This window comes from Talpa occidentalis, unplaced genomic scaffold (genome assembly GCF_014898055.3).
Source record: "Talpa occidentalis isolate TD23 unplaced genomic scaffold, MPIMG_talOcc4v2.1 talOcc4.15, whole genome shotgun sequence".
NCBI lineage: Eukaryota > Metazoa > Chordata > Mammalia > Eulipotyphla > Talpidae > Talpa > Talpa occidentalis.
The window spans coordinates 58498898-58511510 of record NW_023601543.1 but is presented as its reverse complement, the minus strand read 5'-3'; the positions used below and the strand labels follow the sequence as shown (position 1 = coordinate 58511510).

The following is a 12613-nucleotide window of genomic DNA, read 5'->3' as shown; positions in this document are numbered from 1 at the left end:
TACATTAGAAAAAAGAAAAGGTCTCAAATTAATCATGTTAGCTCCCATCTCAAGAGACTAGAAAAAGAACAAAAAAATGAACTCAAAGCAAGCAGAAGGAAGGAAATAATAAAGAGCAGAAATCAATAAAATTTAAATAGGAAACAATAGATAAAATCAAATAAGAAGTTGTTTCTCTAAAAAGATCAATAAAATAGATAAACTTATAGCAAGATTGACTAAGATTAATGGAGAAAAGACATAAATCATTAATGTAGTAAACAAGACAGGGGAATTTATTGTGATCCTGTGACCACTGAAAGGAAAAAAAAAGGGAAAATATTTTTAAAAACCATATGCACATAAATTTGATAGCTTAGATAAAATGGACTAATTCCTTGAAAATCACAAACTACCAAAACTCAGTCAATATAGAATTTATAATTTGAATAGTCCAAAAACAATTACAAAGAAATTGTATTTGTAATTTAAAAGATCTTAAAAAAAGAAAGCTCCAGGTCCACATGGTTTTTTGCTGGGAGAATTCTACCAAACATTTAAAGAATTAACACTTATTTTACACACTCTTTTCTAGAGTATCATAGAGGAGGGAACACATGTACTGGGTTCCCCAAGACCATTCCCAGACTCAATAATTCACCAAGAGGATTCACAGAACTCAATCTATATTCACATCCTAATTGTGATTTATTATAATTCAGTCCCCTGGGCATTTATTGGAGGTTGATCATGGAAGCAACCTCTGCCTAGCACCAAAATTCCAGACTCCCAGAAGGAAAGCAGGTGTTCAACATAAACCATATTGTTTGTACAAACAGTTCAGGCACAGTTAGCCACTCTTATTAGTTCTGGGAATGGTGGGACCTCACCCCAAATTCAGTTGCCAGATGCCACCCAAATGCAACCGTGCCAGTAGGCCTTTTAAAGGACAGCAGTCAAGCCTGCTATGTTAACTCTTTCTTGCATGGCTTGGAAATCAGGAAACTTGAATTTAGTCCCAGCATAAAATCATATTTGTACAAAGAGTTTAGGCACAGTGAGCCTTTCTTTTTTTTCCCCACGTTTATTTTTTAATTTTTTAAATTTATTTTTAAATTTATTTTTTTACACCATTGATCATTTTTAAACAATATTTGCTTCCCCCCACCTCCTCAGGTGTAGTTCCCATAGAGTTTCCTTCACCAGAGCACTCCTGCACCATCACCTCAGTCCCCTGTGCTCCTCCCTCCCTCCCTCTCACCCCGTCCCTCCTCCTCCCCTGCAGCATGTCTCTGATTTATAATTGTCCGGTTTTGCTTTGTTGTGTTTTGCACCGAGAATGGTAGAACCCTCTTGAAATCCAAGTTCCCAGGTGCCCACTAAGGGCCTGATATGTTAACTCTTTTCTACACAACTTCCCAATGCATTTTATGAGGTCAATATTCCCCTAATACCCAAAGCAGATACATAAGGTATTAAAAAACAAAACAAAATAAAAAAAAAAAACAAAACAAAAAACCAAAACCCTTCAAAATGTTAGAATTTAAAAAAAAAGAATACAGGGCCTCCATAGTGGCGCAGTGGTTTGAGCACTGTGCTGTGAACTGTCTGCAGCCTCTGCAGCTCGGGTTTGATTCCCTACGGGTCAGAGAGATTCCCACGTGGTGGAGCAGACCTCTCCTGTCTCACCCGCTGCTCCCCTCAGCAGTGTTTTCGGTGGGTCTGCCTGTTCTGCTACCTGCTCTGTCTCTGGTGAATCCTCTCATCCTCTGGCACCTCTGGCCTGTACCCCAGTTCTTGTATAAATAAATAAATCTTTAAAAAAAAGTATACAGAGAATTATATTATGGCCAAGTGGGACTAATTCCAGCCATGCAAGATTAGTTGAAAAATCAATATCCAATTAGCCTAATTTACTATATCCACAGACTAATGGAGAAAAATCAAATGATTATGTCAATTGATACAGAACAAGCATTTGACAAAATTCTGCATTTATTCATAAAAACTCTCAAAAAACAAGAATAGTTAAGTTCTCAACTTGATAAACAGCATCTACCCAAAAAACTGCAGCTAAGAGTTTTCTTAAAGGTGAAAGATGATATCTTTCCCCCTTAGATAGGGAAGAAAGAAAGGAAGTTTGCTTGCACCTCTCTTACCAGCATACCACTGGGAGTTCTAGTCTGCACAATAAGAAAAGCAAAGGAAATAAAAGGCATATATATTAAAAAGGAAGAAAACAAAACTGTCTGAATGCACAGATAATGTGATTGTCTATGTAGAAAACGCCAAAGAATCTGCCAAAAAAGGTGAGAATAAGAGGATTCGGCAAAGTCAAGGGATATAGGATCACACAAAAATTAATTGCATTTCTATATACTGATAATGCACAATGAATGAGAAAACTGGAATTAAAAGCACAATACTACTGATAATCAAACAAAATAAAATTCGGTCTATTCTCAACAAAGCATGCACAGAATCCGTATGCTGCAAATACCAAAATGCTGATGAGAGAAGTCAAAGATCTGAATGGAGAGATACACATACCGTGTTCATGGATTGGAAAACTCAATATAGTAGAGATTGAGCTACAGGTTTAAAACAATTCTTTTTTTTCCAGCAAGGTTTTTTACAAATAGAGCTCATTCCAAAATGTACATGGAGGGACAAATGTCCTTGAAAGGCTAATACAATTTTTTTAAGATTTATTTTCATTTTATTTATGCATACAAGAACTGGGGTGTAGGCCAGAGGTGGGGGGGTGAGAGGATTCACCAGACAGAATGGGGAGCAGAACAGGCAGATCTACTGAAATACACTGCTGAGGGGAGCAGCAGTCAAGACAGAAGATGTCTACTGAGCCATGTGGGTTAGCTCCCTGGCCAGGGATTGAACTCATGCCACAGTGGCTGGAGATAGCTTGATAGCACTGAGATTTTAACCCCTGTGCCACCAGGGAGGCCTGCTAATACAATTTTGTAATATAATTTTGAAGGAGAATGAAGTAGGAGGAATCACTCTAGCCAATGTTAAGACTTATTATAAATCCACAGTAATGAAAATTGTTTGGTATTCACAAGGATGGACACATAGAAGAGTAGAACAGAACAGAGAACCCAGAAATAGCCCCAATACAAATATGCCCAACCAATTTTGACAAAGGTGCAAAAGCAATGCAACTGAGAAAGACAGTTATTTTAGCAAGTAGTGTTTGAACCACCAGATATCCCTAGGCAAAAATATAAACCTAAATTTTTTCACATAAAAATTTTATACAAAAATTAATTTTAAATAAATCATGACTGTAAAGATAAAATATAAAACTATAACACATTTAGAAGGAAACATAAAATTTATGGTACCTGGGAGTAGGTGAAAATGTCTTTGACATGACACCAAAAACATGATATACATAAATGAAACAAAGACAAGCTGGATTTCATCAAAATTAGAAATTTTGGCCTGCAAAATCACTTAAGAGGATGAAAAGGCCAGTTACAGGCTGGGAAAATATCTGCAGAACACGTATCTGACAGAGAACTTGTATCTAGAATATATAAGGAATTCTTAAATTTTAATAGTAAAAAGCAAACAATTAGGAAATAAGTAAAAGGTATGAACAGACACTAAACCAAAGAGGATAGCCAGATGGCAAATAAGCATATTAAAAGATGCCCAATATCATTACCTATTAGAGAAATGCAATTAAAAACAAGGAAATATCACTACACACCTATTAGAATGGCTAAAATAAAAATACAGTGACATCCCAAATACTGGCAAAGAAAAAGAGAAATTGCATCTGTCATATATCGCCAGTGGAATGTAAAGTGGTACAGACAGTCTGGAAAAATTTGGCAGCTTCTTATAACACAAAACACACACTATCCAACCCAGCAACTGTACTCTTGGGCTTTTGTCACAGAGAAATGAAAACTTATGTTTATATTAAAAACTCTACATAAATGTTCATAGCAGTTTTATTCATAATAGGCAAAAAATTGGAAACAGCCCAAATATCCTTCAATGAGTAAATAGTTTAAACAGACTTTGCATAACCATACCAAAGCAATACAACTACTATTCAGTAATAAAAATGAATGAAATTTTGGTGTATGTTACAACTTGGGTGGGCATCAAGGAAATTATGCTGAGTGAGGAAAAGCCAATTTCAAAAGGTATGATTCCATTTACATAATATTCTTGAAAGAACAAAATTTTAGAGATGGAGAACATGTTAGTGGATGCCAGGTATTAAGTAGGGAAAGGAGGTGATTGTGACTATATTGGATAGCATGAGGAGTCTTTGTGGTGGAGGAACAGTTCATTGTGGAGCTTACTCAAATCTACAAATGATAAAATTGCATAGTAGCATATGCACAGACAGAAATGAGTGCATGTAAAACTAGTGAAATCTGAATGTCTGTGGACTGTACCAATGTCTCTATCTTGGTTGTGTAAGTTATTACAATTGGGGGAACCTGGGTGAAGAGCACATGGGATTGTTCTGTATTTTTTTTAGATTTATTTATGCATACAAGAACTGGGGTACAGGCCAGAGGTGTGGAGGGTGAGAAGATTCACCAGAGACAGAGTGGGGAACAGAACAGGCAGACTGACTGAAATACACTGCTGAGGGGAGCAGTGGGCGAGACGGGAGAGGTCTGCTGTGCCATGTGGGTTGCTCCCTGGCTGGCCGGGGATTGAACCCGTGCTACAGAGGCTGCGGATTGCCTCATAGTGCGGTGCTTAACCCCTTGCGCCACCAGGAAGGCCCCTGTTCTGTAATATTTTTTACAGACGCTGTGAATCTATAATTATTTCAAAATAAGTATAATGTGAAGTAAGTCTGAAAGACTATTTTAGAACTCACACATTTGTGTATTATTAATGTAGAACTGCATCTTTAATATGGAAAACAAACTACAAGTGTCTACATTTTTGGTTAGCCTAGCAATGCAAATGAAAACAACAATATGAGTTCATGGTAATTGCACGTGGTACATTTCCAAACCCAGACAGGTAAATCAAAAAGGGTTTGTAACATCTGTATGAGTCAGGATCCCACCAGAGAAGCAGACTAATAGAAACACACACACACACACACACACATAAATTCATTCATTCGTTCATTCAGTAGAAGCTACTGGCTTACATCATTGTGGGGCTGGCTAAGCAAATGCAAAATATGTAGGGCATGCATTTATAAGGGAAAGATCCAGGATAATCTGTCCTTTGGGCCAGGTGATCAGGAGCTTTAATTGCATCATTGAAATATCGACACAGCAACACCTAGATGAGTGTTCGATTCAATTATTGAGGGCTGTAGCCTAACCAAGTGGACATCAAAAAGCCACACAACATCAGAAACCGTTTGTGCTGCCAGATGAATAAAAGGATCTTGCGCTAGTAGCCCCCGTGGGTTTTATATTTACGGGTACCCCCAGCACAAACAACCTAAATCGGCAACAGCCGACAAGTTTTCTACAGGAGGGTCCCGCTTCAAGAACTTTCGAGTTGGCAGGGGCGAGGAGACGCTTCCGAGGGGTATCCACCGCCCGGCACCTCCCCGTCGTCCTCTCCGGCACTTCGCGGGGCCGAGGCTCCTCCCGCGAGCAGCGCGCCCAGCAGGAGCCGCGCGGAACCCACCTGGAGCCCCCCGCGGCGGGTGCGGGCGCCTCGAGGGGGCGGAGCGTCGAGGCGCGCGGCGGTCGCGACGGCGCCCAGCCCGCCAGAAGAGCGCGCGGCGGGCGGACGGCGGGGAGCCAGTCGGGTAGGGCGAGCGCGGCCGGCGGTTGCGGGGGGGGGGGGGGGGCGGCGAGCGTTAGGCGGTGGGGGAGGAAGGAAGGGGAAGAGGCGGAGCGTGGGAGCGCACAGTGTCAGGAATACAATAGTGCTCCGCGCCGCTTCAGCCGCCGCCGCCGCCGCCCAAGCCTGCCCAGCGCCGAGGCCTGACGGGCCGGGCGGGCGAGGGCCGAGGGCGGGAGCTGCCGCGCAGGGGGCGGCCCCGGCGGATCCGGCGGCCGGGGCGGGGAGCGGGGGTGGGGAGATTAGGGGGCAGGTGTGAGGGAGCGGAGAGAAGAAAGCGAGCGGCGAGGGGGGCGGTGACCACTCCTACCGGACTCGCCCGGCACATTGCCGGGCCCGAGCGAGGAGCCGGGAAGGAACCGCGGCGCCAAGGTAGGCGCCGCCGAGGTCGGACGCGGCGTGAGCGGGCTGAGGGATGGCGCGCCGGGTGGGCAGCGGGAGCGGCGGCCTCCGGGAGTCGAAGCGGGCGACGCGGAGCGCCGTGGGTCCCGGCCCAGCCTCGCCGCGCTCGGGGTCGCCCCGACTCCGCGTCGCGGTCGCCTCAGCGTCCCCGGCGCCTCCGGGCCGAGCGCGCCGGTGGGCTGAGGTGAAGCGCTCGGCCGCCCCTCGCCGGCCGGCAGCGCTGGGGGTGGGGGTGGGGGTGGGGGGCGGACGCCGGCGCTCGGCTGCCGCTCCGGGCGCTGCTCGGGCAGGAATTGAGCGCCATAACTGTCGCGGCTGTGCCCTCCGGTGCCCTCTCCCGGCGCCCCCTCCCTGCCCGTCGTCGGCCTGGGGTCGGGACGCCCGGGCTCAGCCCCTCGGCGGAGGACCTGCTCTGAGGGACGCCGGGCCGGAGGCTGGGGCAGCGAGGGCGCGCCTCGGCTGTTCGGGGGCGGGAAGAACCGAGCGCCTGGAGAGGGGGGCCGGGCGCTGCGTGGAGCGGCGAGGCCCCGGGCGAGCCGGGTGCCCCCGGAGCCGGAGCGCGGGCGCCCCGCGGGCAGACTAACTTTCCCTCCCCCTCGCGTCATTGTTCGGGCGCTGCCGGACGGCGAGCGCTGCAACTGCTGAGCGCCGCCGAGCGCCGGGCGGTCTGGTGGGTGGGAAAGCGGAAGGCTCCGCAGGTCGAATCTAACGGGGAAAAATTTCCCACCGCCGCGCACGGAAAGTTAACTTTTCTCCGTGGATCGAGTTGATTTTTATTCTCTCTGCCTTGAGGTAGTCGCTTGAATATGTCTATTCTGTACATAGCCAGACCTCTGTGGGTCTGTATCCCTCTACCTGCCGACCTACTGTCTGCCTGCTGGCTGCCTCCAGTCTTCTTCTCTGGCCTTTCGGAGTCTCTGCTTCGGAGAAGGCTGGTTTTACATTGCGCGGGCCCACCTGCGTTGATTTGTGAGCGGGAAGGAGGTGTGATCTTGAGTCAGTGACCTTAAGGGCGGTGTGTGAAGGCATGTTTAAAACTTGGTGTCGTTGTGTTGCCGTGGTACAATTGCAGTTCCCAGACATTTGCCTTGAAACTTGTTTGACCACTTGTCTGACTTTGTGAGTTGCAAGGAAATCCATGGCCTCATGTGCGCGAGTGTTTTTCTGATGTGAGGTCCGTTTATCTGTGACGCGGGGGATGATAGTCCCCACATGTCGTCCTCTGCTGTCTGATATGTAAGAAATCAAAACCGTGTTGTTGGTGATTCCAGTGGCTTGGAGGGAAAGGTGAGCTCATTCTTTCTCTTCGGCCTGGCAAAGATAACTGTCTGCTTCTCTCTAAACTTGGAAATAATTTAGGTAAGAAGTGGTTGCACAACATCTTGACTTACTTTAAGCAACCCGAAACCCACTTTTCTCCTAAATATTTAAGAGTTCTTCTCTTAAAAAACTTCCCTCCAGCCCCTTCGTGTCAGCCTGGGGAAGGGAGTTGTTTGTGGGGGAGAGAATTCGGCTTAAACAAAGCATTTGTGTTTTTATTTCACTTAATACTTTCATAGCGTCTGTAAATAATAGGAATGTGGATCTTGGTCTCTGTACCCTTTGAATAATGTAGTTCTCATGCTTTCATAGCATCTTGAGATTACTCTCTGGATAAATGAAAATAGATTTCTCTCATTCCTTTTTGTTTAGCCTGGGAGTATTCTAACTCCATAACATATCTTTTTCTCTTTCATTTAAAGTGAACTTTGAGTTTAAATACTTGAATTGTGAAAGGATAATATCTCTCTTCAAGGGGTGAAAGGAATCCATGAGGTCTTTGGCAAATACTTCTTAGTCTGAGCTACCATCATTGCCACCTTTTCTTTAACTTCTCTACAGTTTTGTTAGCTAGGGAAGAGCTCAACCCATTATTGTTGCCTTGAAGCAGTTCCTTGTGTTCTTCATCAATTCTGCAATGCTCACTGCCTCCCTCTTTACTGAGTCCTGCTGCTGTTCCTTGACAACATAGCAAATACGGTCTCACGGGTAGGATCCTGTGAATCTTGGTGACAGGGGAAAGTAGAGAAGGGCCTCCCACTCCTTCCTGAAGTATTTGGAGTATTAGGAGCCAGGAGCGACTTGGGAGCAGCCTTAGGGGTGCCTGTGATCCACCTCCTGGCCTGTAGAGGAGGTTCCCAGGAGCAGGACAGGTGATGGTGCCAGGGCTCTCATCAGAGTTGAGATGTATGGGTTAGTGAAAGTTAAAATAGAAAACAAAGGATCCTAAAGGTTTATAGGTTGGGTATGAGCCTGTCCTTTGATAATGCATGTCTCTCACCTCTCTTGTTTGTGTTCCTCCAACCATAACAACCCATTTCTTCCCTAAGCTACACAAGGCCATTTCTTCTTTTTGCCCATTACTTTGAAGTCTGGCTGGAAATAGGCGATTATTTTAGGACAAGCAGGGGAAGCAGGAGTCATTGGGTGTTTGTGAAGCCATGACATCACAGAAAGTTCTTAGAAGCCTTGATCAGGGATATAAGGATACAGAGATCAGGGCCAAAAATGAGGTTTAACATTATCATAGGACATAACACCTATCTAGTCGTGGAGCTTTTACACACACAAAAGAGCTGAGGAAGGTACGGATCATATTCTGTCTTACATGAAGAAAATCTCTCATCGGGGAATTACTTACAATGAGCTTTACTTACCTTATAGGTGATGGGTGAGCGTGACACACCCATTTGGAATCTTGGTGACAGGGGAATGGCTAAAATGGCCAGCATGAGGACATTTGAATCTTTTGATTTTTACCTGTTGTTTCCATTACAATGGCTGGGAAAATCTGAAGCATTGGTTTGCAGAATGGGGGGGGGGTAGGATGAGTGAGTCGACATGATGAACAAGTAAAGGGTGCCAGCAAGCAGCCATTATAGACCAAGTAACTATTGCTCTGGGTTTTCTGTTTTCTGGAATCTTTGCGACTCCCCCATGATTATTTTTGCCTCTTCCCTGAAGGTCTCTTCATAGACAGTAGCAGCAAAGCTCTTACCATCAGACCTGCCTCCGTGCTTGTCCTGAGGGACAGTGAGATAGAAGGATCCTGGAGAATTTGCCTAATACAGCTAAGGAAGGTAAGGAAGGACCCTATAACTAAGAAAAGGAAGGTAAGAACCCAGAGGGCAGCCTACTGTGGAAAGTAAGGGATCTGGTATGGGGAAATAGTACTAGGCCTTTGAGCAATAGAATTATCTATGTGTTTATTAATATTCTCCAAGCAGTTAATAATTTAATCTCTGCCTTATCCCAGAAGCCATGACTGAGCCTTGCTGCCCAAGGAGCTCCTTGTCCTTTGGTTTTTGCTGATAGGCAAGGAAACTTGAGCCTGGGGTGTGTTTTTTGGGATAGCTGACAAGAGAATATGGTAACAGGATGTCCAGTACACTAGACCTTGTGTGTTGCAATCTCCTGGGAAAATTATTAATCTTTGTTAGATTTCAAAAACTTATTTTGATATAATATTATAATTACAAAAAGTTGCAAGAATAGTACAAAGAACTCATGTATTCCCATTAACCAAGGTCACCAGTTGTTAACAGTTTGATCCCATTTGCTCATTCTGTTTCTTTTTCTGAGCCATTTGAAAGTAACCATTGAGAGATTAGTACTTGTCAAGGGCACCCTGTCAGGAAGGGTGACTCAGGTACAGCCACGGGTCATAGAAAAACATCGGTGGTGAGTCAGGGCCCCTTAGGCAAAGTGAAGTCTAATTCTAGCTGTGAAGCACACATTTGTAGATCACATGGAATCTCTCATGGTAGAGTAAAGGTGGTTAAGATAAGCTCCCCTTGTACTCATTCTTGTCAAGTTTGTCCCATACTATGCTAAACTTTATTAATATTGTTATGAAAATCCACCCCAAGACTCCCCAACTTTTCTATATCCGCCAACATTTTAATTTAATTCATTCAGCAAACATGTATTGAGTGCCTCTTATTTGTTAGCGTATAGGAGGTAAATTAGAACTCAACATCCAGTGGAAAGAAATAAGGAAACTTGCCATCACAGTTGGGGGAAGAGGGTTCTGCTGAAGGGGTTTACAGAGTGATGAGAACATCAGTCTGGTTAAAAACCTGAAGAGTAGATGCCTGGGAGTTGTGTGGGATGTATGTAAATGTGAAGATTCATTTTTCCTTGAGGCTTGCTGTTGTTAGTTGACAAGGTTCATGAGTTAGAGAAGCCTTTGGGTTCATACACCTGGCACAGGCTATGGTCCAACTTAGATTCTAATCCAGTGCTTGATCTTGGCCAGTTACTTCTCTGTGCCTCAGTTTCCTCATCTACCAAGCCACATTTCTGAGGTAATAATTAATTGAAGTAATAATTGCTCTGTAAACATTCATTTCATCTGCAGTATGTGGGGAAAATAGCATGGAAGGTAAGAGGTATTAAGTTGAGATCCAAGGGGGTATTTCTACAAATATCTACTTATTAATTATACTATAAGCTATAATGGAGATTATTATATGAGATAATAGAGCAGCAGTGGCCTGTTAACCATTTTCTGCGTGCTGAGTGCTTGGGCTTTCTCTGGGGTGTGAGGCTCAAAGAAGTGTGAAGCAAAGGTAACTTTCCCAAGGTCAGACAGCTTCTGTATAGGAGACCAGCAATCTGCCCTGGAGCCTGGATGATGGACAGAAATAAGCAAGGTGAGAGAGAGAGGGGATTGCTAACCAGGGGGAACAGCAGGTGTTGCAGGGGCACTGAGGTGGGAGAGAGATGTGGGAAGGATCCGTAGAGGTTTGATAGGACCTGGGGAAGAGATGAGGTAGGTAGAGGAAGATTGACAGGGCCTTATGGGACCTCGTTAGGAGCCTGTGATTTATTTCTAGGGCATTGGGAGGCTGCTAGAAGGTGTTTTTCACCTTTTCTTTTTTTTTTATAGAGGCATGTTTTTTATTTATTTATTTGTTTGTTTGTTTTGTTTATACATGCACTGGGTACAGTCAGAAGCACGGGAGGGTGAGAGAATTCACCAGAGCCAGAGCGGGGAGCAGAGCAGGCAGAAGGAGCGAAGTACACTGCCGAGGGGAGCAGCGGGCAGCAGGAGAGGTCTGCGTGCCATGTGGGACCCTCCTCCAGTGGCCGGGGAGCAGCCGGGGATGGAACCGGCGCCGCAGAGGCCGCCGGCAGCCTCGCAACCCAGTGCTCAACCACTGTGCCACCGGGCAGGCCCTTTCACCTTTTCTTATACCACAAACGAGGGTGTGTGTGTGTCTGTGTGTGTGTGTTTAATCCAGAAAAGCATATAGTGAGGTCTAAAGAAAGTCATTTCCAAGCAGGATTTACACTACAATATGACTGTTAAGTGCTTTGTTGTTGTTCCCCCTGCTCAAAATAAAGTCGTTTCTTAACGACACCTGTCTGCTTTACGCCTGTAGATCTAGCAGCCAGGAAGACACCTGTCTGCTTTATGCCTATAGATCTAGCAGCCAGGGACGCTTGGTCTCAGACATGTTAGAAACTGGGGGAAAAAAGCCATTTCCCCTTCAGTGTCCCACTTTGTGAACCAAATGTGTAGTTCTTAACCAGTTTTTACTGCCCACCATTAACATAGTTAGAAAGGGTTGTTACATGATGGTGGAAGAAGCTGATCCTACAGAATACATCTAGAAGGAGGTTTAATTAAACTCACATAGATGATGCTTTTTAAGCTGCATTAAGTGAGCTCTTTGAGCTTTCACAAGCCCTGTCAAATGGGGTTTGGGGGTAGAAATGGGAGAAAAAGTAATTCCTGAAACCTGAGTTCATCAGTGTTAGAAATGAAATTATTGAGTATATTTTTGTTTAAATGTATCATGATAAAGATGTTTTAGTGACCAAATGGAAATTTTTTGTGGGTTTTTTTTTTTTTTTTTTTTTGGTTTTTGGTGTTTGCCATCTATGATGGCAGGCAGTGTATTTGTGAGAATCTGGAGAGACAGACTTTTTTTTCAATATTTTATATATTTATTCCCATCCAGGTACTGTGGGTTTTTGTTTGACACTATTTCTTATGTGCAGAGGAAATGTCACAAAACCAGTATTCTCTTCCCATATGTACCCACCATAAACATATTTACTTTGAAGAAGCCTGTGTTGGTTGACTTTTATATTCTTCTCTCTGTCTCTCTCTTTCTCTGTCTGTCTGTCTCTCTCTCTCTCTCTTTCTTTCTCTCTCTCTGGTTTTTTTGGTCGGGAGAGAGGTAAGCTGGTTGCTGGATAATCTGGCCTTGCTCACACACGGGTGGTTGGGAGACAGGGTACTCTAGGAGGCCTTAAACTGGGGTGACTCATCTCTACTCCAGGTGGTCTCTCCTTCAGCTTTTTCTAGTCTGGACTTTTAAATATGTGGTCTCAAAGTCACAAAGCGTGGCAAGCAAGAGCAAATGCCAGT

General features: G+C 44.6%; 2 protein-coding genes and 1 non-coding gene across 6 annotated transcripts in view; 2 read left to right on the top strand and 1 right to left on the bottom strand.

Annotated features, from left to right (window-relative positions):
• Positions 1 to 5717: 5717 nt before the first annotated feature.
• JADE3 (jade family PHD finger 3) overlaps positions 5718 to 12613 on the top strand; it is a 135056-nt gene continuing 128160 nt past the window's right edge. For 2 of the 4 annotated variants that reach the window (XM_037512484.2, XM_037512488.2), the window contains exons 1-2: positions 6058 to 6162; positions 9196 to 9311. The gene's annotated coding sequence lies outside the window, so the exon portion shown is untranslated. The other 2 variants (XM_037512485.2, XM_037512487.2) reach the window with 2 other exon arrangements.
• On the bottom strand, positions 6033 to 6797 carry LOC119245685 (proline-rich protein 2-like). Its single transcript, XM_037511676.1, has one exon. It carries the CDS (start codon positions 6795 to 6797, stop codon positions 6033 to 6035), a length of 765 nt encoding a protein of 254 aa, XP_037367573.1.
• On the top strand, positions 11514 to 11693 carry LOC119246821 (small nucleolar RNA SNORA63). The gene has a single exon (XR_005125574.1). It is a non-coding gene; the product is annotated as a small nucleolar RNA SNORA63 (small nucleolar RNA).

Coding starts and splice junctions, on each gene's coding strand:
- LOC119245685 (XM_037511676.1), bottom strand. CDS start 6,797: ATGACGCGAGGGGGAGGGAAAGTTAGTCTGCCCGCGGGGCGCCCGCGC.